This window comes from Anguilla rostrata, chromosome 15 (assembly GCF_018555375.3).
Source record: "Anguilla rostrata isolate EN2019 chromosome 15, ASM1855537v3, whole genome shotgun sequence".
Lineage (NCBI taxonomy): Eukaryota > Metazoa > Chordata > Actinopteri > Anguilliformes > Anguillidae > Anguilla > Anguilla rostrata.
In genome coordinates this window covers 2,919,685-2,947,462 of record NC_057947.1, presented here as the reverse complement: position 1 = coordinate 2,947,462, position 27,778 = coordinate 2,919,685, and the positions used below count along the sequence as shown (strand labels likewise).

General features: G+C 51.4%; 1 protein-coding gene across 2 annotated transcripts in view; it reads right to left on the bottom strand.

The window, feature by feature from the left end:
• slc4a3 (solute carrier family 4 member 3) overlaps window positions 1-27,778 on the bottom strand; it is an 81,886-nt gene that overhangs the window by 19,561 nt on the left and 34,547 nt on the right. For both annotated transcript variants that reach the window (XM_064310825.1, XM_064310826.1), the window contains exons 3-9: window positions 24,922-25,078; window positions 22,474-22,724; window positions 21,046-21,200; window positions 15,880-16,100; window positions 7,955-8,097; window positions 6,752-6,932; window positions 4,699-4,834 (exon numbers count right to left, since the gene is read on the bottom strand). In XM_064310825.1, the coding sequence (XP_064166895.1) occupies window positions 4,699-4,834; window positions 6,752-6,932; window positions 7,955-8,097; window positions 15,880-16,100; window positions 21,046-21,200; window positions 22,474-22,724; window positions 24,922-25,078 (1,244 nt within the window). The remainder of the gene's footprint in view (window positions 1-4,698; window positions 4,835-6,751; window positions 6,933-7,954; window positions 8,098-15,879; window positions 16,101-21,045; window positions 21,201-22,473; window positions 22,725-24,921; window positions 25,079-27,778) is intronic.

Here is a 27,778-nt window from a genome sequence, read left to right as displayed (position 1 = left end):
CATACAGCAGGTTCTGTATCAAATTGAGGTCCCCATACAGCAGGTTCTGTATCAAAGTGAGGTCCCCATACAGCAGGTTCTGTATAAAGTGAGGTCCCCATACAGCAGGTTCTATATAAAGTGAGGTCCCCACACAGCAGGTTCTGTATAAAGTGAGGTCCCCACACAGTAGGGTTCTATATAAAGTGAGGTCCCCATACAGTGGGGTTCTATATAAAGTGAGGTCCCCACACAGTAGGGTTCTATATAAAGTGAGGTCCCCATACAGCAGGTTCTGTATAAAGTGAGGTCCCCACACAGCGGGTTCTGTATAAAGTGAGGTCCCCACACAGCAGGTTCTATATAAAGTGAGGTCCCCACACAGTAGGGTTCTATATAAAGTGAGGTCCCCACACAGTAGGGTTCTGTATAAAGTGAGGTCCCCACACAGCAGGTTCTATATAAAGTGAGGTCCCCACACAGTAGGGTTCTATATAAAGTGAGGTCCCCACACAGTAGGGTTCTATATAAAGTGAGGTCCCCATACAGCAGGTTCTATATAAAGTGAGGTCCCCACACAGTAGGGTTCTATATAAAGTGAGGTCCCCATACAGGAGGTTCTATATAAAGTGAGGTCCCCACACAGTAGGGTTCTATATAAAGTGAGGTCCCCATACAGCAGGTTCTGTATAAAGTGAGGTCCCCACACAGTAGGGTTCTATATCAAAGTGAGGTCCCCATACAGCAGGTTCTGTATAAAGTGAGGTCCCCACACAGTGGGGTTCTATATAAAGTGAGGTCCCCACACAGTGGGGTTCTATATAAAGTGAGGTCCCCACACAGTAGGGTTCTATATAAAGTGAGGTCCCCACACAGCAGGTTCTGTATCAAAGTGAGGTCCCCATACAGCAGGTTCTATATAAAGTGAGGTCCCCATACAGCAGGTTCTGTATAAAGTGAGGTCCCCACACAGTAGGGTTCTATATCAAAGTGAGGTCCCCACACAGTGGGGTTCTATATAAAGTGAGGTCCCCACACAGTAGGGTTCTATATAAAGTGAGGTCCCCACACAGTAGGGTTCTATATAAAGTGAGGTCCCCATACAGCAGGTTCTGTATCAAAGTGAGGTCCCCATACAGCAGGTTCTATATCAAAGTGAGGTCCCCATACAGCAGGTTCTGTATAAAGTGAGGTCCCCATACAGTAGGGTTCTATATAAAGTGAGGTCCCCACACAGTAGGGTTCTATATAAAGTGAGGTCCCCATACAGCAGGTTCTATATAAAGTGAGGTCCCCACACAGTAGGGTTCTATATCAAAGTGAGGTCCCCACACAGTGGGGTTCTATATAAAGTGAGGTCCCCACACAGTAGAGTTCTATATAAAGTGAGGTCCCCACACAGTAGAGTTCTATATAAAGTGAGGTCCCCACACAGTAGGGTTCTATATAAAGTGAGGTCCCCACACAGTAGAGTTCTATATAAAGTGAGGTCCCCACACAGTAGGGTTCTATATAAAGTGAGGTCCCCATACAGCAGGTTCTATATAAAGTGAGGTCCCCACACAGTAGGGTTCTATATCAAAGTGAGGTCCCCATACAGCAGGTTCTGTATAAAGTGAGGTCCCCATACAGTAGGGTTCTATATAAAGTGAGGTCCCCACACAGTAGGGTTCTATATAAAGTGAGGTCCCCATACAGCAGGTACTATATAAAGTGAGGTCACCATACAGTGGAGTTCTGTATAAAGTGAGGTCCCCATACAGTGGGGTTCTATATAAAGTGAGGTCCCCATACAGTGGGGTTCTGTATCAAAGTGAGGTCCCCTGGGTTCTACAGCTATGTCTTCCAGGGGCCCACAGTCTTTAAAAAATAAATGTATAAATAAGATGTTCAGTATTTTTGGGTCAGAAAATTAGATGCCCTCTTAAAAAGAATACACAGCTATCCATTATTACTCTGTCACAAGTGGGGGGGATACTAGCAGTGTGCACATACAAACCTGAAAGCACAATATAAATATATTTCCACCTAAATTATACACTCAATCTTTCTCACGAATGGAGGGCCAAAGGCAAGCGAGAGCCAGGCTGCGTTCAGCGCTCCGGCCGGCAGCCGAGTGACCTCACTGCGCAGTCGAGCCGTTTGAGCGCAGACAGGGTCAGACTCGCTAGCTCGTGCGATCGGTTCCCAGATGCAGCCTGCACCAGCCACTCCAAATAGCACACCATGCACAGTAAAGAAAAAGAAAACACCCCACACCAAGCTTTAAGACCAAGTGCACATTAGTGTGCAAAAGCCCAAGATGCACCAGAGCGGTTTTAAATAAACGTCATTGTAAAAGTGCTAGCGACACTTTATTTCAAGCCTATTTCAAGGTATGTTATTATTCTAAACATTACTTGTGCTTTCATGCTAATGAGCAAAGCACCAATTGTGGATTTCATTCCAGCAGTGTTAATACATCACCACCGCTCTGAAGCAGTGGGCATGCAAGACTAAGTGTGAGAGTTAGTGCTAAGGTAGGATACCATTCTTACAGTACGGACCGCTCCCGGGGGTCCGACTGGACCAGCGCCTGCAGAGAACTGGGTTCAAAATGAAGGAAAAGTTTTGAAATTTAATGGAGGAAATGTAATTGACTTCAGGACTGGCACACCGGTGATGTGAGTACTAGCAGTGTTTGTGATGGGTGTATGAGAGAGAGTGGTAAATGGACTGAATTTATATAGCGCTTTTATCCAAAGCGCTTTACAATTGATGCCTCTCATTCGCCAGAGCAGTTAGGGGTTAGGGGTTAGGTGTCTTGCTCAAGGACACTTCGACATGCCCAGGGCGGGGTTTGAACCGGCAACCCTCCGACTGCCTTACCGGTCTTACCTCCTGAGCTATGTCGCCCCTTATGTCGCATATGTGTGTGTGAGTGTGTGTGTGTGTGTGTGCGTGTAGGTTGTGGGTGTGTGTGTGTGTGTGTGAGAGAGTGTGTGTGTTTCTGTGTGTGAGAGTGTGTGTGTGTGTGTGTGACTGTGATTCTGTGTGTGTGTGTGTGACTGTGATTCTGTGTGTGTGTATGAGAGAGTGTGTGGTTCTGTGTGTGTATGAGACGGTGCAAGCTCTCGCAGTAGCTCCACACTGACCTGTGTATGAGTAGCAGGGCTCTGGCCTGTGTTTGAGTAGCAGGGCTCTGGCCTGTGTATGAGTAGCAGGGCTCTGGCCTGTGTTTGAGTAGCAGGGCTCTGGCCTGTGTTTGAGTAGCAGGGCTCCGGCCTGTGTTTGAGTAGCAGGGCTCTGGCCTGTGTATGAGTAGCAGGTCTCTGACCTGTGTTTGAGTAGCAGGGCTCCGGCCTGTGTTTGAGTAGCAAGGCAATGGTCCGTGTTTGAGTAGCAGGGCTCTGGCCTGTGTTTGAGTAGCAGGGCTACGGCCTGTGTTTGAGTAGCAGGGCTCTGGCCTGTGTATGAGTAGCAGGTCTCTGACCTGTGTTTGAGTAGCAGGGCTCTGGCCTGTGTATGAGTAGCAGGGCTCTGGCCTGTGTATGAGTAGCAGGGCTCTGGCCTGTGTATGAGTAGCAGGGCTATGGCCTGTGTTTGAGTAGCAGGGCTCTGGCCTGTGTTTGAGTAGCGGGCTCTGGCCTGTGTTTGAGTAGCAGGGCTCTGGCCTGTGCATGAGTAGCAGGGCTCTGGCCTGTGTTTGAGTAGCAGGGCTCTGGCCTGTGTTTGAGTAGCAGGGCTATGGCCTGTGTTTGAGTAGCAGGGCTCTGGCCTGTGTTTGAGTAGCAGGGCTCTGGCCTGTGTTTGAGTAGCAGGGCTCTGGCCTGTGTTTGAGTAGCAGGGCTCTGGCCTGTGTTTGAGTAGCAGGGCTCTGGCCTGTGCTTGAGTAGCAGGGCTCTGGCCTGTGTTTGAGTAGCAGGGCTCTGACCTGTGTTTGAGTAGCAGGGCTATGGCCTGTGTTTGAGTAGCAGGGCTCTGGCCTGTGTTTGAGTAGCAGGGCTCTGGCCTGTGTTTGAGTAGCGGGGCTCTGGCCTGTGTTTGAGTAGCAGGGCTCTGGCCTGTGTTTGAGTAGCGGGGCTCTGGCCTGTGTTTGAGTAGGGGGGCTCTGGCCTGTGTTTGAGTAGCGGGGCTCTGACCTGTGTTTGAGTAGCGGGGCTCTGACCTGTGTATGAATAGCAGGGCTCTGGCCTATGTTTGAGTAGCAGGGCTCTGACCTGTGTTTTAGTAGCAGGGCTCTGACCTGTGTTTGAGTAGCAGGGCTCTGGCCTATGTTTGAGTAGCAGGGCTCTGACCTGTGTTTGAGTAGCAGGTCTCTGGCCTGTGTTTGAGTAGCAGGGCTCTGGCCTGTGCTTGAGTAGCAGGGCTCTGGCCTGTGTTTGAGTAGCGGGGTTCTGACCTGTGTTTGAGTAGCAGGGCTATGGCCTGTGTTTGAGTAGCAGGGCTCTGACCTGTGTTTGAGTAGCAGGACTCTGACCTGTGTTTGAGTAGCAGGTCTCTGGCCTGTGTTTGAGTAGTAGGGCTCTGGCCTATGTTTGAGTAGCAGGGCTCTGACCTGTGTTTGAGTAGCAGGGCTCTGACCTGTGTTTGAGTAGCGGGGCTATAGCCTGTGTTTGAGTAGCGGGGCTCTGGCCTGTGTTTGAGTAGCAGGGCTCTGGCCTGTGTTTGAGTAGCAGGGCTATGGCCTGTGTTTGAGTAGTAGGGCTATGGCCTGTGTTTGAGTAGCGGGGCTCTGACCTGTGTTTGAGTAGCAAGGCTCTGAGGACGTTGGCTCTGTCCTGTGCCTTAATCTGGTCAGAGATGATCATGGTCTCCACCACCAGGTGAGCAATGCCAGGCAGCGTGGTCTGGTCCAGATCCAGCAGCACTGCACCTGTGGGGGGGGCATGTGTATTCTGTAAATTCATATTGGTCAGAGGTCTTAATCTGCAGTCCTAGAGGGCAGCAGTGTGTGCTGGTTTAACCCCAGAACTGAAGGGCTGCAGTGCCTGCAGGTATAACTCCAGTCCTGGAGGGCTGCAGTGTCTGCGGGTTTAACTCCAGTCCTGGAGGGCTGCAGTGTCTGCAGGTTTAACTCCAGTTTTGGAGGGCCGCAGTGTCTGCAGGTTTAACTCCAGTCCTGGAGGGCCACAGTGTCTGCAGGTTTAACTCCAGTCCTGGAGAGCTGCAGTATCTGCAGGTTTAACTCCAGTCCTGGAGGGCTGCAGTGTCTGCAGATTTAACTCCAGTCCTGGAGGGCTGCAGTGTCTGCGGGTTTAACACCAGTCCTGGAGGGCCACAGTGCCTGCAGGTTTAACTCCAGTCCTGAAGGGCCTCAGTGTCTGCACATTTAACACCAGTCCTGGAGGGCCACAGTGCCTGCAGGTTTAAATCCAATCCTGGAGGTGGCGCTGCGTCTCCAGTCCTGTTTTGTGCTTTCCATTCAATCAGAAGCCAGCTTTGAAACAAGTGTGTCAACTCCAGCCAATCAGTGATTTACACTATCAGAGCTGAACCAAGCCAGCAGGCACTGTAGCCATACCCTCAAGCAAGATACTTAACTCAAAACGCTTCAGTAAATTTCCAGCTGTACGAATGGATTGTCTGCAAAGAACATGAGCCATGTCCAGTCTCTGTGGTCTGTGGATAACGATGTTTGCTAAATGCCTAGAATGTAAAATGTTAACAGTGAGGTTTATTGATTTTACTGTCATATAACAGCCACAGAAACTGCTGTTCAGTTTGGAGGTGTTCGATTTTAAATGTTTGGCCACTCAACTGGAGTTTTTGCTTGGACGTGGATCAATAGCACGCGTTCTTGTGACGGCGTATGTATACGACAGCCGAAATCCCTCTCCTTGAGCGAAGCATTCCGAAAGGCCAGGCGTGCCTACAGTTCCCAGCAATCTCAGCAATGACCCATAGGCCAAAATATGAAAATTCCAAATTCCCAGGCGCAAAGGAAAGGATATAATTTTCTGATAGAGTGTATGTTTTAGGGATTAATGCATATGATTACAGCATGGCCTCACACAGCCAATTATGTTTATGAGGACATGGATTCAGACAATACCGTATTAGTGATGTATAAAGACAGGGTTGAGATTTTTAGATTATCTCTGTATCACAAAAAAATCAATTGTGTGAGTTGAATCCACCTAATACAGCTTACTGTAGCATTTGAGCGATGTTTTTTTCCCATTGGTGCTTTTTACTGGAAGAAGATAATGGCCACCAAGGCCGGTTTTGGGGAGGGGAGGCCCCGGGGTGGTCCTGGGGGCAGGTTGGGACGGAGACCCAGGGTGGGGTGGGTCTGGTGAGGCCAGGTTTGGGGAGGGAGGCCCCAGGATGGGGTGGGTCTGGCAGGCCAGGTTTGGGGAGGAGGCCCAGGTGGGTGTGTCCAGTGAGGCCAGCTTTGGGGAGGGGAGACCCCTAGGGTGGGGTGGGTCGGTGGGGGCAGGTTTGGGGAGGGGACCCCAGGGGGGGTGGGTCCGGCGGGGGCAGGTTTGGGGAGGGAGACCCCGGGCGGGGTGGGTCCGTGGGGGCAGGTTTGGGGAGGGGAGACCCCAGGGGGGTGGGTCCGGTGGGGGGCAGGTTTGGGGAAGGGAGACCCCGGGGCTGGGTGGGTCCAGTGGGTGGGCAGGTTTGGGTAGGGGAGACACCAGGGTGGGGTGAGTCTGATGAGGCCAGGTTTGGGGAGGGGGAGGACCCCAGGGCGGGGTGTGTCCGGTGGTGGCAGGTTTGGGAGGGGAGGCCAGGGCGGGGTGGGTCGGCGGGGGGGGGGGGGGGGCGGGCTTGCGGGGGTCCTCACCGTGCGTGATGGTCCTGCGGAGCTCCAGCAGGCTCCGGAAGGACAGGGAGGCCACGTGCGGCTTGCCCCAGCGGTCCGTCTCCTCCTCCACGTCCTCCTCGAACTTGATCCAGCGCGCCGTCTCCTTCCAGCGCATGTCTTGGTTCTTGTCCACGATCAGCTCGTTGAGCTCCACGAAGACCTGGGGCCCGGTCGGCCGTGCGGGGCCCGGTCAAGGGGGAGGGGGGGGAAGAACGGCGCAGGGGGTTTAGAGAGGTTCGGCAGGGGGACCCGCGCAAAACCTGGCTTCCGCGACGCTCCTGCGCTTCACCCCGGGGAGGAGAGAAGAACCTGGGCTCTCTTATCCAGCTGAAAAGGGTGCCAGTCCGGCTCTCCGCTTAAATTAGGCTCAACGACACGGGAGAGAGCGCGGAAGCTCAATTCACACAGCGCTAATTTACTTCTCATTCTCCTTAATCCATCGCGCGAATGATAAATAAGCCCAGGTCCCTCACGCGGAGAAACCGCCCGTTTAGTCTAACGGTGGCATAACAAAGAAGCAAACTACCGAGGTAGAAAAAAAAACAGGCCTCTCCAGGGAAGAACTGAAAGGTTTATCTGATTAATCAACAAGCGAGATTCCTCCTGTTTGCTGGAGTCAGTGGGTCGAACCCAAACTAGAGAACATCAGCGGACTGAGACGGCCTCTGTGGTTTCGACCAGACGGCTTTTTATCAGCAGATGCAGTGTTTGTTTGTTTGTTTGTTTGTTTGTCTTTTTGTCACATTTGGTATCGTTTAATTATCTTGTTGTTATTTTTTGTCTTTTTTGTTAAACGTTTCGTCTAATTCGCGCTTACGTTGTGTTACTGTCGTTGAGGAACCCCCCTGGAAACGAGACGGCGCGTCTCAAGGGGTTAATTCCTAATAACGAATTTCCGAGAACGTTTCCGAGACTGGCCTCGGTGTCGGAGCAGCCGGAGGGCCGGGTCTCAGGTTTCCGCTGCGGGCCGACCGGCTCCCGAGCCCCTGTCAACAGCGGCCGGCGCTGCGCTCCAGAGCTCACCCGCGGCGGAAGCTAAGCGCGCTAGCCAGAAGGCGCAGGGTTCGAGTTTCAGTGCGAAAAAAGCGCGATTCTGCGTGTGTGGGGGGGTTGCTGCTCTACTCCGAACGGCTGTGCGGCCCGGGCCGAGCCACCGAGCGGGCTGCTGGGGATGGGTCTCACCTCGTGGACTTTCTTGTCTGATTTGGTCCTCTTCTTTATGCTAGAGGTAGGCGGCGAGCTGTTGCTAGTCCGGGTTACCTGGTTGCGGGACGACTTCTTCACCAAGTGCCGCCTCACCCCAGGGTTGTCCTCAAACCGGTGACCTGTCCGAAAACACGGGGCGTCGTTCAAATAGCGGGACAGCGTCGAGGTTAGAGGTCGACAGGTTGCTCGCTTCAGCACCACAGTGCAATCACGTCAAAGTAAATAACAAGCGCTACATCAAATAACGATTAAACAAATAAATACATTTCAGTTTCTTAATATTTATAAGCATCTATTTAAGTATCCATTATAAAAAAAGCACGAGATCGGAACAGAGTGTAGGGACTTAAGCTGCGGGTTAGGATGGTGAAGGTGACAGGACTTATATGAGCTATAATGTCATATTCACAGGCCACAGATGCACAGGTGACTGAATTAAAGGGGTGCTTCCCTGGGTCCCCAGGGGCGACCCCGACACCGGGACGCCCCATCGCCAGTCCCCCCGTGTCCCCCTGGCCATTCCGCACGATCGCCGTGGCAGCGGGAGGAGGCCCCAAACACAGCCTAGAACCTTCTCTCTGCAGCTCCTCGCCAGCTCCGTCCTGTTTCTTCTTTCCCTTTTTCTCTTTTTTTTTATCGCGCCTCGCGGTGAAATTTGTGCTGGGATTAGTCATTGTTCCCCTGAAAAGGTCCGCGTTTATCGCCAGGGAAGGGGGGGGGGGGGGGGGGGGGGTGTCGGTGGGGGTGGGGGGTTGGCACAGCCCAGACATTGCTACGCCCTAGAGAGCACCAAATCAGCTGGAGTTTAAGATCACGCTCAGCGCTTGAGGTCGACAATCTGCCTCAAACGTACGAGAATCCTTTTAAAAACGGAGAGTCGGTTGTTCAGGAAAGAGAACTAACCAAGTGTTAGACGTACGCACCAATCACGAGGGCCTTCGCTGAGATTAGGAACTGGGAACGGCTGAAAGTCGACCTATTCGACATAAAACACCCCATTAAGTAAAAACGAACCGCTCTTATTTAAAATGGCCAACGCAGGGAAGGCAAACATTGGACGCGGAGAGACCAGCAGTCACCTTTGTCCCAGCTCAGAATCCCTCTGGGAGGGGAAGGGAAAAAAGGTCAGGCAGCCCCAATCAGAGAAGCCTGGGCCTCTCGGCAAATTAGGGAAGGGACCGGGTCAGGGCTCCTGGGAAAACCGGTGATTAGCGCCATCTAGACCAGGAAACACGAAACAGCTCAAGGACCCAATTATCCGCCGCGACTCGAACCCGGGCAAGCGCGAGGGCAGATGTTTCCATGACGCCTCGATCCGCGGGACGGACCGAACCCGCCCATCCCTTAACCTCCAGCTAATTAGGGAGCGGCCCGAAACGACGTTGGGGGCGGGAAACGCTCGGTTCGTCGATGGGATTCCTTCACGCTCGGACGGGCCCCCCCCCCGGGCCCCCCCCCGCCCACGCAGGGAACGGCCCGGGGAGGGGACGAGGGCCTCCGAATCGTTAGCCGCGTGGAAGGGGAGCACCGTTTCACCCGGGGCACTGAGAACCCTCTTCGATCGCCACGCGGGCAGGGCCAGGAATAGGCCCGACATTAATTAGTTATTGCGTATCGCCGCGCGGTCGATGGAGCGGACCGCTTCCAAACGTGTCACCGATCGATCGCCTGATCTGCGCATGAAGCCGCTGCGTTTTTTCCCCTCTCGGAATGAAGGCCTCGCTCAGACAAAGAGAGAAATGTCACTGCGTTTGGGCTCGGGTTCCAGCACTGTGTTTGGGCTCGGGTTCCACCACTGCGTTTGGGCTCGGGTTCCTCCACTGCGTTTGGGCTCGGGTTCCCCCATGCGTTTGGGCTCGGGTTCCACCGCTGCGTTTGGGCTGGGGTTCCACCACTGCGCGTCTGTTGACTGCTTGGTTCCAGCACTGCGTTTTGGGACTGGGTGTTCCACCGCTGCGTTGGGCTTGGGCAGCTGCGTTTGGGCTTGGGTCCACCGCTGCGTTTGGCTGGGTTCCACCGCTGCGTTTGGGGTTTCGGGTTTCCACCGCTGCGTTTGGGCTCGTGGGTTGCCCCGGTCCGTTGGGCTCGGGTTCCCACCGCTGTTGGGCTCGGGTTCCACCCCATTGCGTTTGGGCTCGGGTTCCACCGCTGCGTTTGGGCTGGGGTTCCACCACTGCGTTTGGGCTCGGGTTCCAGCACTGCGTTTGGGCTCGGGTTCCACCGCTGCGTTTGGGCTCGGGTTCCACCACTTCACTACAGTAGACTGCAATACAAACGCGCTGTAGGCCCTGGTCATGAAAGCAGCCCGTCTCTCTTAAGCACATCACACCGCTGACAGACCGCGGAGTCAAAGCTGAAAGCTGGCTGACTGACTGGTCGCCAGTGTCCATGGAAACCAAGGATTCAAAGTACAGTGAAAGAGGGCACAGAGTACACGAGACCCAGTGAATCTGGCTGGATGCAGGTGCATTATGGGTAATTTACATAAGTTACTATGGCTTTGACCTACACATGCACACACGCACACACTCACACACACTTAGACACACACACACACACAAACACACACACACACACACACTCACACACACACACACACAAACGCATGCACTCACACACACACACACTCACACACACATACAAACGCACGCACTCACACATACACACACACACTCACAAAGACGTGCGCGCAAACTTACGGCCGTGTTCAGGACTGGATCCCAGGTGTGAGTGGATAGATTCCAAGAGATCGTAGTCTTCAAAATCCAAAACGAACTCCTCGAGTTCCTCGAACCCGTCCACGCTGAAGACCCCCAGCGGATGGCCTTCCTCTCTCCCCTGGTCTCCCCGGTCCCCCTCGCCCTCCCGGTGCCCCCCGTCCCGCCCGTCCTCCCGGTCCCCCTCGCCCCCCCCACCCCGCCCCGCCCCATCAGAGCGGGGCTCTTCGCCGTTCACCTTCCCCGTCATCTCGCCCGCACGCTCCGCGCCAGAGCCCGGATCGTCCAGGGTTCCGCACCTTCGCCGCGCCAGAGCCCTCGCCCCGTCCCGCGCTCGCTCACCAACCGCCCGTCAGCACGCCCCCCCAGGCGCCGGCTCCGACCACACGGGACGCCCCCCGCGCTCAACCAGGACTGGGACACGGGTACCGCGTCCTCTCTCTCCTCCCCACCAAACCCCAAACTGCACTTCCAACGTCCCGGGAAAAAAGAAGACAGGACCGATCCGTCAGCCTGGCGGAGACGAACCGAAACAGCGCAGGCCTCGCGTGCGCCCCTTCCCCACAGCCCGGGGGGGGGAGCTAATAAAAGTGTCTGAAGGGGTGGGTGGGACGAGATTGGGTGGCTCTTAGTCGAGCTTTCTCAAAAGTTCTCCGGTCAAAAACCAAAAAGAAAAAACTAAAAAAAAAAAGATGACGCGCGGCTGTATGGCGCCTCAGAGCTGGCGTGCGGCGCTGGGACCCGCGGGTGCGGGCGGAAGCTTCTGGAGCTCGTGGCGGCGTGACGGCGACGCTCGGCGGCTCGGAGCTCACTGAGCTGAACCGGTGTCGGGAGGAGCGCTCATACGCTGATCTGTTTTTCACCCGGCTGATCTATCGGCGTGCCGACGTGCCACGGCGGCCCGCCGCTCATTACCATCGATCCTGCGCGGCCTCACTGGGAGGGGCGGGGCCACAGCTCCGCCAGCTTTCACAGCGCTGCTGAGCGGGAAGTCGCCACAGCCCCTGCATACACAGCCTCATCACAACCTGGCATCCCGCTGCGTTTGGAAATACCACCGAGTCTGCTTTGAGTGGCAGACCTGCTCTAGATATGTGTATACTAAAGGGGCTACACTGTAATACTGTAATATACCTACTAACGTATGTGCATGCACACACGCACATACACATAAACATACACTAAAATCAAACACAGCACGCACAAACACACCCACACACGCACACACCACACCACCAGCACTACAAATACACACACCCACACACACACACACACACATACACATATAAACATACACACACACATATAAATATACACACACACACACGCACGCACAAACACAAACACACCACACACATACACATAAAAACATACACACACACACACACACATATATACACACACACACATACATATATAAACATACACACACACATATATATACACACACACACACACACACACACATACACATATAAACATACACACACGCACACACACACATATATACACACACACACATACATATATAAACATACACACACACATAAAATACACACACACACACATACAACACATAAACATGTACACGCACACACCACTATATTAACACCACACAATAATAATACAAACATTAAATATCCCACAGCACGCACAACACAACACACCCACACACGCACACACACACGCACATACACACACATACACACACCCGCACACACACACCCACACACGCACATACACACACCCACACACACACACACAGACACACACAGACGCACACACATGCACACACACAGACGCACAAACACAAACACACGCACACATGCACACGCACACACACACATAAATGCGCACACACACACGCACACGCACGCACAAACACACAAATCATTCTGCTTTGCCAGAAGAGCAAAGGTGAAAAGTGTAAAGGCCAGTTGAGTGGGTCTACCAACAGGCCAGGTGAGGTCATGACCTCATCAGCTGAGCAGTGGAACAGGGGTAATGGAACACAACACATAGCAGGAGAGGACAGGACAACCTGAGCCCAGTCACTCAGGTGCCATGACAACACACACTGACAGCATGTCTCCTGTCAGCCAAAAGCACCTACTGCCTTTATGCAATCCTACGTATACCAAATTATTCAATTTCCACTGTTACATCTGCTGTAAAAGGTCTGGCCGTTAGATTTGATCCTAAATTAATTTCCCCAGAAACCAGGCATTATTCTGCCACTCTCCCTCCTCTCATCATAATGCAGTGTGCCACTTCACACATAGCACACTGTCAGTCTTCACGCTGAGATCATATCAAGCTTGTTTATAGGCGAGGACCCGTCTTTTAGTGGCATTAAGCAAAGGAATGTATTTGACACAAGAACCGTTACATTGCTATAATTCAATACAATCACAACGTTTTGACGCAATCACAAAGGGAATGTGAATCACAGAGAGCTAGGTGTTTAATGAAATGCATAAAAACAGTTTTCTGTTCAGTGGAAGCAGTTGCATTTGGTGCCTTTATAAGGACTGGTGCTATTTTTTCACACAAGCCAACAGTATAGGAACCATATATATAATTTATTCCTCTGAACTTCAACTATGGAATTGTGCATGTGTATGTGTGTATATATATATGTGTGTGTGTGTGTGTGTGTGTGTAAACACTGCACATATATACTGCTTATGGTACATATTTATGGTTCTACCGCAAGGAAAGTTTTTTTTTTAAACTAGGTGTCACACTGCACACAGAATATACCAATTTCCACTATTTCAGTGCATGCTTTCACTCAGATGTAAAAAAGAAAAACATTACCCCCACCCCCCCCTCCCAACAGCAAAATGGAAGAAAATATCAGGAGAGCAGAGGAGACCGTTGGGTGGGGTAACATCACAAAGAGAACGCAAAGGCAACAGAAAATTTCACCGTCGCTGGAGCCTTAACAAAAATCCAATTTCTCGTTCCAGCGCGAGCGCCGTTCCTAATCCATCTGGGGCCGGGCGGTCGATGCGGCCGGCCTCCAAAATACAGGAAGAGCCGCGGGCAGCGTCGCCCGATACAGATAATCAATCACGGCCTATGTGTTAATTACAGCCGGGGGGGCCGTCCCATTGAGTTCCGCTCCCCCACGCTAAAAATGCTAACTCTCTCTCTCACCCCTTCCCCCCTCTCGCAGAGCGGGAACAAAAGGCCCGTCCGGCAGGCAACGCGTTACGTCCTGAGCTCCCAACAGGGGCTCCCGGACGATACTGTAGAGGGAGGGGGTCCCTGGCCAGACTCGATATGCAACGGCTGTAAATAGTTTGAGAAAATGTTTCAAAATACAAAAGCTTTTTTTTATATATAAATTCAACCCTTTTTAACTTATGATGGGGTTCCCCTGGTTGCCTTCTGATCCCGGGTGGGGGGTCTTGGGAAAAAAAAAACACCCCTGCGTTACATAATAGCGCAAACAGATGGATCAACTGGCCTTTCCCGAAAAGGATCCTCTTTCGGGGAAGAGACACGCCCTCTCGGGGATATTCGCCAAAGCGGGTCTCCCGTGCGGAAGCACGCCCCCCTCGGCAGGGAGCTCTCGGACGCCCGGCCAGCGCCGCGGCCCCTCTCTCTCTCTCGGGCGGGTCACGTGACCCCGGACGGAGGCAGCGGTGGAGCTGCTGAGAGCGCCGCTCTCCCCGCGCCTCGTGAGGTCACACGCCCTTCGGCTGCAGGGCGATCCCGTGTCGCAGGCGGGAGGCTAACCGGAGCGCGGTGCCGGAGCGAAGCGCGTGTGACCTCGCGCGCTTCAGGGAAAAACCACGCCGACAGGCCTTTTTTCTGACGGCACAGCCTCGAAAAAAAAACTCCACAGACCACAGGACCTGATTTTCTCAGAATAACACTGTATTACAGAGAGCAAACAAAAACACAAGATTACAATATAACACATGAGAGTGTCGGCACGTAGTTTTCAGCCCTGCTTTATTTGCGGTGCGTCTAGACAAAACCTGGGACGTTCAAGGACAAGCAAACACGTCAAGGACCTCTTAGCGATAACGTCTATTTTGGCTTCAAAATGTAGACGTCTCTTTTCATATCACAGAATGTGTACACCAAGGCTGCTGATTACGTCCTGTCAGGACACTGTTCTAGTGCACGGATGGGCCCCATGGTCTGGTACCGAATCCGGACCGTGCAGGTGGCAACTATGGCCTGCAGCACCTCAGCTACGAACACGAAAATAGGGGTACAAAATGTTTTGTTTTTATGCGAACATCATTCACAGTACATACTTTTCTAGAACAGACTTTTCTACATTGTTGAGTGGAACATGTTAGCACACATTTGTGAGTGGAACACGTTAGCGTACATTCACGAGTATAACACGTTAGCATACGCTGTCGAGTGGAACATGTTAGCTCACATTCGTGAATCGTGAGTGGAACACGTTAGCTCACATTCGCGAGTGGAACACGTTAGCGTACATTCGTGAATGGAAAACGTTAGCACGTTGGAGCAGACTCTGCCAAAGTTGGCTCTCTCAGCCCACCAAGCTACAACAGATTAGCCCTCCCTGTTTCCGCTCTCTGAGCTATGAGCTATGGGATGTCAGCCCTCACACTGTTTTTGTTGGGCTGCAGAGCAGAGTGCTGGATGGCTCTGACCAGGGTCTAAGCTTCCCTGTCATGTCCAATAAGCAGTAAACGCACAGGCCTTAAAGCTATCCCCCAGCCCTGACAATACTGGAGCTCTGCATCCTGGACACGTGTATTTATATGCATCGGCTAAAGCGGTGGACCGGGAGGATCACAGGGTCTGTTGGTTTTCATTGTTGCTCAGCTTTTAAGTGATCAGTTAGGCTAAGTGAAGCGTTTGTTTGCAGTCAACTTGCCTGCTTTCCTTGGACTGAGCCGGCTGGTGATTTTCCAGGGAAAACAAAAAAACCAGTTGACCCCGTGTTCCTCCGAGGCCCAGGCTGCAGACCACTGGACTGAGCTAAAATAAGATTAAGATTTAATTAAAAAGCTGATGAAGTGGTGTTGCGAGCCTCACCCCCACACCGCAGCCTGTGCGGTAGAAACAGGGCTACTCGACGGCGCGGAGAAGCAGCGCGTGACCGCGCGCGGCTTTTGGGGGCCCTGCCCCGCCCTGGCTGGCGCAACCTGGCTGGGGCGCCCCCCCGCTCGACGCAAGCCTCACTTTTCATGTCGTCCAGGTCGGCGCTGGCCAGCATCTGGGCCTCTGCCTCGTCGGTGGGGACCTTCTGGTACACGGCGGTCTCCATGGCGGTCATGCTGCCGATGCAGATCCGCTCCCGCAGGTCGTAGCTGGCGCGCTGGGCCCCGGCCGCCCGGTGCAGCGGCTTTCTCCGGAACCATCCGCGCGCCGTCGTGCTGGGAGGCTCTGGAGCGCCCGAGAACCTGCGGACCACAGCCAGTCACTGAGACACCGCAGGTCTGCCACAGCCAGTCACTGAGACACTGCAGGTCTACCACAGCCAGTCACTGAGACACTGCAGGTCTATCACAGCCAGTCTACCACAGCCAGTCACTGAGACACTGCAGGTCTACCACAGCCAGTCACTGAGACACTGCAGGTCTACCACAGCCAGTCACTGAGACACTGCAGGTCTACCACAGCCAGTCACTGAGACACTGCAGGTCTATCACAGCCAGTCTACCACAGCCAGTCACTGAGACACTGCAGGTCTACCACAGCCAGTCACTGAGACACTGCAGGTCTACCACAGCCAGTCACTGAGACACTGCAGGTCTACCACAGCCAGTCACTGAGACACTGCACGTCTACCACAGCCAGTCACTGAGACACTGCAGGTCTACCACAGCCAGTCACTGAGACACTGCAGGTCTACCACAGCCAGTCACTGAGACACTGTAGGTCTGCCACAGCCAGTCACTGAGACACTGCAGGTCTACCACAGCCAGTCACTGAGACACCGCAAGTCTACCACAGCCAGTCACTGAGACAGTGCAGGTCTACCACAGCCAGTCACTGAGACAGTGCAGGTCTACCACAGCCAGTCACTGAGACAGTGCAGGTCTACCACAGCCAGTCACTGAGACACTGCAGGTCTACCACAGCCAGTCACTGAGACACTGCAGGTCTACCACAGCCAGTCACTGAGACACTGATTCAGCAGAGTCTACCACAGCCAGTCACTGAGACAGTGCAAGTCTGCCACAGCCAGTCACTGAGACAGTGCAGGTCTACCACAGCCAGTCACTGAGACACTGCAGGTCTACCACAGCCAGTCACTGAGACAGTGCAGGTCTACCACAGCCAGTCACTGAGACACTGCAGGTCTACCACAGCCAGTCACTGAGACACTGCAGGTCTACCACAGCCAGTCACTGAGACAGTGCAGGTCTACCACAGCCAGTCACTGAGACACTGCAGGTCTACACAGCCAGTCACTGAGACATGCAGGTCTACCACAGCCAGTCACTGAGACACTGCAGGTCTACCACAGCCAGTCACTGAGACACTGCAGGTCTACCACAGCCAGTCACTGAGACACTGCAAGTCTACCACAGCCAGTCACTGAGACACTGCAGGTCTACCACAGCCAGTCACTGAGACACTGCAGGTCTACCACAGCCAGTCACTGAGACAGTGCAGGTCTACCACAGCCAGTCACTGAGACACTGCAGGTCTACCACAGCCAGTCACTGAGACAGTGCAAGTCTACCACAGCCAGTCACTTATACAGTGCAAGTCTACCACAGCCAGTCACTGAGACAGTGCAGGTCTACCACAGCCAGTCACTGAGACACTGCAGGTCTACCACAGCCAGTCACTGAGACACTGCAAGTCTACCACAGCCAGTCACTGATACACTGCACGTCCACCACAGTGAGGCCTGTACAGCCAGTAATGCAGTACAATGAAAGTGCCATCTGCTTCTGATCACTGTCTATCCTCCTGAGACTGGAAGAAAAAAAGGTTAAATTATTTAACAAGTAGACTTAGATGACAAAAACATATTGCAGTGAAATTTTTTCTTTCAAAAATATGATTTCTTTTATTTTTATTGAATACCCCTTGTAGTGTAGGTTTCACCATAGTAAAATGCATGGTTCTTGAGATCAAGCCCAGAGACGTGTGTGCCCTACAGGGGACAAAACTGAATTTCCAGGTCTTAGGGGCATATGATTAGCAAATATTGTAGCCTTGATTTCATTTGCTGTTGTCCAATGCTACAGCTAAGCTGTGCGCACATTTACACTGAAATGGCATGTGTGGAGCTGGCTCCTGGATCTCACACAGTGGGTGGGCCAGTTGCTTCCCTTTCTCCTCTTTCATGGCTTTCTCTGTTGACAGCATTCACAGCAATGTGCTCCAATGCCCAGCAGGGGGTGCCACAACAACGAATCAGGAGCACATCCTCCCTGATCCAGCCGTGACAGGACCATTTGCTGTTTTCCCTCAATAACTGTGGCATAGCTTCGCATTAGCCTGTCATTACGTTTTTATTCTGAGCTCTAAGATAAATCCATGTAATAAATCTAAACGTGTTTTCCATAAAGGAACCAGATGACAAGTACCTCAGTACCACCTCCGATCACAGGAAGGCAGCTAAAGCCATAAATTATTCAAAGCAATACCAAATTATTTATATTCTAATTGCCATGTGTGTTTATGAACCATACGCCCTTTGAGAGCACACACACACACACACAAATACGATTTTGAGTCATCTCCAGAGGAGACAGTCATTAAGTTTAAGACCGAGCCGTTTATAAGGAGTATGGAGTGTTAGTTCAAACAAAGCACTTTCATTTCTTCCATTTGTCGCATATATGTTTTAGTTTGCCTTGAACAGCAGATGAATATGCTGTGCACCTCCACAAGCAAATGCACATCTCTGTTTTTTCTGGCCTGCTCAATATGGTTACTTCAGGAGAATGAGAAAGCAAGTAAAAAAAAAGTTACAGTGCTAACAGCGTAGGGTGTGGAACATGATACACGATAATGCTGAAAAACATGATGCAAGTAATTAAGTTTCAAACGTACAAAGGCTGAAAATGATTATTTTGGATTACAGTGTGCTTCACAGTTGAGCAGTGTCCATTAAAATGTTGTTTAAAATGAAGCTGTGGCTTGGATTATTAAGCTATAGCACACAGAACAACTTATAAAAAGATCTTATTCCAGTCCAAGAGCGAAAGACAAGATCAATGTGAAGACCATAATTTTACAGTCAAGATCATTACGAGTTTATGATCCAAGATACTCTCAAATATGCTGGTTTGATATTAGTGACCGCTGAAATGAAAATGCGGATTGATGATCACGACAAAATATCATGATTGATGTTTGTTACTGAGTTTGGAACAGTGGGAATGACATTGATGTTGGTTAACGAGTTTGGAACAGTGGGAATGAGATTGATGTTGGTTAACGAGTTTGGAACAGTGGGAATGAGATTGATGTTGGTTAACGAGTTTGGAACAGTGGGAATGAGATTGATGTTGGTTAACGAGTTTGGAACAGTGGGAATGAGATTGATGTTGGTTAATAAGTTTGGAACAGTGGGAATGAGATTGATGTTGGTTAACGAGTTTGGAACAGTGGGAATGAGATTGATGTTGGTTAATAAGTTTGGAACAGTGGGAATGAGATTGATGTTGGTTAATAAGTTTGGAACAGTGGGAATGAGATTGATGTTGGTTAACGAGTTTGGAACAGTGGGAATGAGATTGATGTTGGTTAACGAGTTTGGAACAGTGGGAATGAGATTGATGTTGGTTAACGAGTTTGGAACAGTGGGAATGAGATTGATGTTGGTTAACGAGTTTGGAACAGTGGGAATGAGATTGATGTTGGTTAATAAGTTTGGAACAGTGGGAATGAGATTGATGTTGGTTAACGAGTTTGGAACAGTGGGAATGAGATTGATGTTGGTTAATAAGTTTGGAACAGTGGGAATAGATTGATGTTGGTAAAAGTTTTGGAACAGTGGAATGAGATTGATGTTGGTTAACGAGTTGGAAACAGTGGATGAGATTGATGTTGGTTAACAGTTTGGAACAGTGAATGAGATTGATGTGGTTAATTTGTTTGGAACAGTGGGAATGAGACTGATTTTGGTTAACGAGTTTGGAACAGTGGGAATGAGATTGATGTTGGTTAACGTGTTTGGAATAGTGGGAATGAGATTGATGTTGGTTAACGAGTTTGGAATAGTGGGAATGAGATTGATGCTGGTCACTGGTTTTGGAACAGTGGGAATTAGACTGCTGAAATTGGGAAAAGGAATTTCTGCTCTGTTGTTTACTCAGTCAAACTAAAATCATGTGTGATGATGCTTTTGCTTATTCGCTATTAATTTCAGACTAGGTGTATGTTTTACTGATAATGATTAGCTGCTGTTATAACCTTAAGATTATATTGCTTATATCACTTATGAGCTAATTTAATTTATTATCTCCACACAATCACTGAATAGAGATATGGTCATCTGTGTATTTTTACCATGCACTATAACATTGTCTTAACAGATACCAGACCATACAGCCCATCCATACACTAGAACAGTGCCTTAACAGATACCAGACAGTGGGGTCCATCCATGCACTAGAACAGGGCCTTAACAGATACTAGACCATAGAGCCCATCCATGCAGTAGAACAGAGCCTTAACAGGATGAGCTGTCAGCAGACCCCTATGCAAAGACATTTCAGCTGAGATGACTAACCGTGACCGAGCAATGCCTGCTCTGTGCATACAGATTAGCATGCGGTGATGGATGGCAAAAACAGCATTCCACTGAGTACTGATAACAAGCACCACGTTTTGATCAAATTGCAATCCCCTTTGATGCCAAATTCAGTTCAAAATATTTCTGCAAAACACAAGAGTGTCCTTTGGAAAAACATTCTCCTGGACTGTGTTCTGTTTGCTCTCTCGGGGCCACTGGTTCTGGTTCTGCCAGTCCTACCCAGATTACAGGAAACATCTCAGGAACATTGGGAAACATTCCAGTTGGATTCCCATTTGGTTGTCAGATAATGTTATGAGAGTGTTCCCCAAACAGTCCTGGAATGTATTTATTGTTAAAATGGAAAAAATTACTCATTTTTAAAACCATTTAAACATTTGAGGATGTCAATCAGGATTAAAATTCCATTTGCAATGCAGGTGTTTGGGCAGTTCTGCTGATAATAATGATCTCTAACTCTGTCTAACTAATGCTTTTAACTGGAATAACAAACCGCATAGTGCTCTACAGTCATTCCTCCAAATCTACCTTGTGGCATGAGAAGGAAATTCAGGGGACGTCCAAGGAACAGCAGACATGTGTGTTTTGGGGAAGGTTCCAGGAGCCTAAAAGTGGGCAGGTACCTGCTGACGGGCTCCTCCCACGGCGGCTGCTCCTTCTCCTCCGGCTCCACCTTTGGGGGCGTGGCCTCCTCTGGAGTGGGCGGGCTCTCGTTCTCTATGTGGAAGCTGGTGAAGGGGAGCGGGGGGGCCAGGTCCTCCTGGCTCCCCGGGCTGAACTGCAAACGACAAGCCGCCATGAGCCAGGGCTTCGCGGGCAGGGTCCGAACCTTCACCCCCCGTCACCGTTCTCTCCCCTGAACCGCCAAAACACCCCCGTCACCGTTCTCTCCCCTGAACCGCCAACGCACCCCCGTCAACGTTCTCTCCCCTGATCCGCCAACGCACCCCCGTCAACGTTCTCTCCCCTGATCCGTCAACGCACCCCTGTCACCGTTCTCTCCCCTGAACCGCCAAAACACCCCCGTCACCGTTCTCTCCCCTGAACCGCCAAAACACCCCCGTCACCGTTCTCTCCCCTGAACCGCCAAAACACCCCCGTCACCGTTCTCTCCCCTGAACCGCCAAAACACCCCTGTCACCGTTCTCTCCCCTGAACCGCCAAACACCCCCGTCACCGTACTCTCCCCTGAATCGCCAAAACACCCCCGTCACCGTTCTCTCCCCTGAATCGCCAAAACACCCCCGTCACTGTTCTCTCCCCTGAACCGCCAAAACACCCCCGTCACCGTTCTCTCCCCTGAACCGCCAAAGACACGTCACGGCGGCGCTCCTGTGGCCGAATGAGAGCGAGGACGCGAAGGACGGCTCCCCCCGTGGGTCTCTGGGAGAGGCGATTCTGCCGCTCAGCAGATCTTCATCTGTCCCGTCAGCTCTCTCGTTCGCGGCCGCATTCCTACAGGACGCTGGCGGCGGCTTTCACCAACACTCGGCTCATGCGGGCGTGAAGGACGTTCTTTAAGGAGCACGCACCGATAACGTTTCAGGAGACGGCGCTCAGATCGTTCAGGTAAAACAGAAACGACGGCTGTTTCGGGTATATCTGAATCCTTGAAGAATTCCCACAGAGCAGCCGTGAGACAGCCAACGGGTCAGTGCAATACAAATATGTATTTACTGAAGTCCAGCTGAGAACGTTCTCGAGTCAAGCACAAAGACCGATTTAAATGGACGAGTAGCCGTGGGTAAGGACTGCTTTAACCAAGGTCGTAGATATACGATTCCGGGTAGATCGTTAGTAACCTTGAGCAGGTACTATTTTCATATGAATTCCAGCGTAAAACGGTAGCAATTAAAATGTTTATAAGTCGTGAGTCGCCAAAGACGTCTAAATGCGTGCCATGTTTATTTTGTGTACTGAATTAAATTAAATACAACACGTCTGTATGTCGTGACATATTTAGCAACACCGCTAACAAACATTTTAGAATTTTCAACAATTTTCAAATATAGGCACAGGGGTCCGAGGTGTCACCGCGCAGCCCAGTTTACCTTTGGTTTGCTGTCTGCCTGCTCGGTGGGGGTGGCCACCGGGTCCCGCCCCTCCGCCTCTGACTCCGCCTCCTCTTCGTCTACTTCCTGGATGGTGGGCGTGACCTCGGAGGGCGGCATGGAGGTCCTCTTTTTCCGGCGCTTCTTCCTCCTGCGCCGGTCGATGCTCAGCACCCTCTTCCGGAAACGCAGCGGCGGGGGCAGGTGGGTGGAGAGGGGGTGGTGCGTGTGGTGGAAGGTGTGGCGGTGATCTGTCCCGCACGAACACAACCACAATGCAAGTGTTTAGACAGTGCTGTGAATAATAATGAGCGCTAGCTCTGTCGCTAATGCTTTTAAATGGAATAACAAACCACATAGTGCTCTACGGTCATTCCTCCAATCTGTCTTGTGACATGAGATGGAAATTCAGGGGACATCCAGGGACCATTGGACATATATGTGTTGGGAAACGCTCCAAATGTGTTTCAGTGGTGCGTGTGGTGGAAGGTGATCTGTCCGTACAAACACAACCACAACGCGAACGGGACCGTCACGGTCTGGAGAGAGAACCGGGCTGCTCTTACACTGTCCCCACCCTGATAAATCAACACGTGACTCGACAAAATCGCATGCAGCTGAGTTTACAGTGGGGCTACGCAGCCATGTTTGTGTGTCTCAAACACACAAACCTGGGGCCTGATTTACTAAGACCTTTAGTAAATCAGGCCAATAGCGTGACCAATGATCGGTGCAAAGCTAATACCAAGACCAATCATTGCTCTTGTTATTGAATTTGCACGTGCTAAAAGGTTTTGCACGTGCTAAAAGTCTCAGTAAATCAGGCTTTCAATGCTCAAAGCAAACAAACTACAGTGTGCCCCCCCCCGCATTCTAAAGCCAGAGAGGCATGTGGAAGCCTGCACACTTAAACCAGACTTCACGTGTTATAGCTGTAATAGCCCAGTTCTTTTCCTCATCATTTCAACTCCATTCAAATCTGTCCCCGATTAATTCAGTGATTCAGTAACGTCTGTTCACAAACCGATGTGGAGGGCCGATCGAGTGAACCTCGGTGCCACCTGCTGGTAGTGGGGGGTAATGAACTGCTCTGGAGAAGAAAGGTTCAGAGTTCAGGCCAGGGCTCCAAAGCAGGATCTGCTGATTTCTGGCTTACTCAGCACACCAATGATGATCAAAACCGGTCGATTACACCTCACCTGTTAAACTGGCTCATTACACAGTGAGCTCACCTCACCTGGTTCTGTAACACTGAGCTGTTTACTGAGTTTAGATTTAAAACACAAAGCAGCAGACCCTGTGGCTCTCTAAGCCCAGGGCTGCAGGCGTGGGCTCTGGCCTGTACTCTGCAGTGGCTGTGATTGTGGCTGGGTAGTGGCTGTGCAGAGTCAGTAACTGTGACTGTGACTGTGGCTGTGCAGTGGCTGTGGCTGTACAGTGACTGTGACTGTGCTGTGGCTGTGCAGTGACTGTACAGTGATTGTGACTGTGGCTTTGCAGTGGCTGTACAGTGATTGTGACTGTGCTGTGGCTGTGCAGTGACTGTACAGTGATTGTGACTGTGGCTGTGCAGTGGCTGTACAGTGATTGTGACTGTGCTGTGGCTGTGGCTGTGCAGAGTCAGAGGCATTCAGGCACACAGTGGAGACAGTAATGCTCAGCTGGGTACAGAATAGTGTTCACTGTATGAACTAAACTGTGTCCTTGGCTAGAAACAGCTGTACAAAATAAGTATTGTATCTTATTGAACCTGTGTATTGTAGTTGTCCATGACCATGAAATGCACTTTTTGTACGTCGCTTTGGATAAAAGCATCTGCCAAACAAATGTAATGTAATGCAATGTAATGGTACGGGCGTGTGTTCGTATAAGGGGAGCAGATTTATAGCCAAGAGCTTTCCTCCAATGACCGCACTCTCGTTTGGGTTTACCGGTGGTCCAAGGCCAAAGACCGGGCGAAAGCCGGTCAGGCAGTTAAGGACTGCAGCCTGAGTTTGTCATTAAAGCCGTTTTCGAAACGTGCTACGGGGTAGGGCGATCAGTCCGTGAGGCCATTTTCAACCAAAGCTAATGGCGAACACCAGAGGAGGGGAGACTAACCCCCGTGACTGACAGCCGCAGTGCATGCTGGGATTGTTCTGATCTGGTTTTAAGGTTTAGAGAGAGCTCAGCACACACTGCAGCTCTCCAGGGCTACCCCTGTCCAATAGGACCTGCCCAACTCTTTCAGGGCACGCGGGGGACCTGCCCATCCCCTACAGGGCACGGCGAAGCGAATCCTGGCCTGATTCACATGCACATTTCTGAAATGCGGCAGCGTCTCTGGGAAGACGTTAGTGGGAAGGCAGGGTGGTCGGGGGGGTCGCAAAGTGCATTACCAGGAAGGCAGGGGGGGTCGTGAGGGTGCGTTAGCGGGATGGCGGGGGGGGGGGGGAGGGCAGTACGTACACTCAAAGTCCTTCTCGTTGTAGCAGCGGCCCATTTTCTCGCCGCTGCTGGCGGCCGATTCGGAGATGATGTCCCCGAACCTCTCCACAGAGAGCGCCCTCTCCCAGTCCTCCTCGTCCTCTCCATCGGCAGCGCCTTTCTCTTCTTCTGCCAGAACCTGCGCAACGAGAAGAGCGGTCAGGGTCAGGGCACAGCGCCCCCTAGCTGCGGGGGTACAGGGTGTCAGGATCATTTCATACAGGGTGTAAGGACCATTTCATACAGGGTGTAAGGATCATTTCATCAGCGCCCCCTAGCTGCAGGGATAAAGGGTGTCAGGACCATTTCATACAGGGTGTAAGGATCATTTCATCAGCGCCCCCTAGCTGCAGGGATAAAGGGTGTAAGGACCATTTCATACAGGGTGTAAGGATCATTTCATCAGCGCCCCCTAGCTGCAGGGATAAAATGTGTAAGGACCATTTCATACAGGGTGTAAGGATCATTTCATACAGGGTGTAAGGATCACTTCGTCAGCGCCCCCTAGCTCCAGGGATGAAGGGTGCAGGGATACAGGGTCTAAGAATCATTCCATCACAGCGCACAGTAACAGCAGGGTTCCCTCCACAGAGTGTCACGGGGGCGGAGCCGCACTGCTCCCTCACTCACGCCGCTGTGTAACTAAAACAGCAGCCCCTGTGCTACCCACGCACGATCGCGGGAGGGACGTGGGTTAGGCGAAACCACGGAAGCAGCATCGGCCGTCTGATCAGAAAAGCAGACGGCCGATGGGGCGACATAGCTCAGGAGGTAAGACCGATTGTCTGGCAGTCGGAGGGTTGCCGGTTCAAACCCTGCCCTGGGCATGTCGAAGTGTCCTTGAGCAAGACACCTAGCCTAACCCTACCCTAACTGCTCTGCGGATGAGAGGCATCAAGTGTAAAGCGCTTGGATAAAGCAGCTATAAGCCAGTCCATTACATTTGCAAAAGCATCACCACTTACTTTATGGTAAACGGACTGCATTTATATAGCGCTTTTATCCAAAGCGCTTTACAATTGATGCCTCTCATTCGCCAGAGCAGTTAGGGGTTAGGTGTCTTGCTCAAGGACACTTCAACACACCCAGGGCGGGGTTTGAACCGGCAACCTTCCGACTGCCAAACAATCGGTCTTACCTCCTGAGTTATGTCGCCCTATATCAAGGCTGGAAAGAAATCCCCTTCCCTTCAGCGCCGAACCTCGGGACACGCCGCGAACCGGGCGACTTTTGTACGAAACTTAAAAACTCCACGCTCCCCCTGATGGCGTAGTGCTAGTTAATGCGCCTGATTTCCTTCAGCGAGACTGCATGACCAGTTAGCCACTGCTTTCGCAGAAAACGAAAAGCAATTTCACACTTTGCATTTCATTTCTTTTTCTGCTGTAACGAAAATCTACGAACCGTGAAGTCGAAACCGAGACACGGCACCGAGATTTTTGGACACCCATTAAGCCCCGTCTTCACTACATATTTCATAATATTTTCTCATCCAGTTTATAAATTAATAATAAACCTTGAGCATCTGTTCAGAGGAAATATCGCTGGCCTAAATTATTTCTGGTTCTTAACCCTTATTGTCTGAAGGCTTTTTTAATGTGTGTTTTTAATGCCCCAGAATTCAGGAAATGGCTTTTAGGGAGGTATGAAAATGCAGGCGCCCCATTGACACCCCACCTCTCCCACTGCCCGCATGTCCACTCTGCAGGCACGAAGGCTTGAGCTGCACTCTTAAAGGTTCCTGGGGGAACCCCAAATAGAGTCTCCACTGGCGGGGGGGGGGGCCGGGGGGCGGGGCAAGGGGTCCGGGACATAAAGGGCCTCCCTGCTTTTCAGCTCATAACTGACAACCCGGCTAACAAAAAACATTCTCATTTGGTCGTGAGATACCATTAGCTATAACGACAACGTTCCTCAAGCAACATGTCACTTTTCTGTAAAAGTCACAAAGTAACGTTCTGGGCGTTGTAAAATGCATTTACTCAATCTCCACCGATGGTTAGTATTTAGCATGAAAAACGTAACGGAGGGTACTCGGCATTGACATTATCAAGAACGTACAGAATTTTGAATTACTGAAATGCCATTCCTTGAACATTGTGAACCTTCCTGATTGAGGAACAACAAATGGACCAATTACCATTCACAATTACAACTGTTTTAAATTACAATAACATGTTCCTTTTCTCTTAAAAAGAATAGTAAATGACATCCAGGAAAGCAGAGGACTACAGGACTGTTTTGGGGAGTAGAATGTGTAGCTGGGAGGTGACTGTGTGATGCTATGGAGGCGATCACCCCCCCAGCACCGTCTCCCGCATCATGCCCCCAGGGACCAGGGTGTGCCTTGGGGGGGGGGGGTGTTCTCTACGCAGGCAGGGTGGGTGGGAGTGGAGGTGGCGGGGGTGGGGGGTGATAACCCCACTGATCGCTCCACAGCTCCCGAATCGGTGGGGGTTGTCATCTGAGCTTTGAAGCAGGGTGGGGGGGCGGGGCCTCGAGCGTGGGCTGCGGGGGGGGGGGGGGGGGGGGTAAAGGTCACCCCCCCCCACGGGACAGTCCAGTCGCACAGGCCCTGGGACTCTTCCAGGATCCATTTCCATGGCGAAGGTGCTCTGAATCTGCAGCCTGGTCTTTTTCTGAAAGAACCACATGACCGGGGAGCTTTTATGAATGCACTTACTGAATCCCCTTTTACACATATGCCCCTGCTTTTACCCCGAAGGGCCAACGCGAGAGTGCAGTCTGGTTCCATTTAACCCCTTCCCATCAAAGACAAACCAGTGTAAAATAAAACTCTGTATCTCAAAACGATAAAGGATGCAAATATGACGATGAA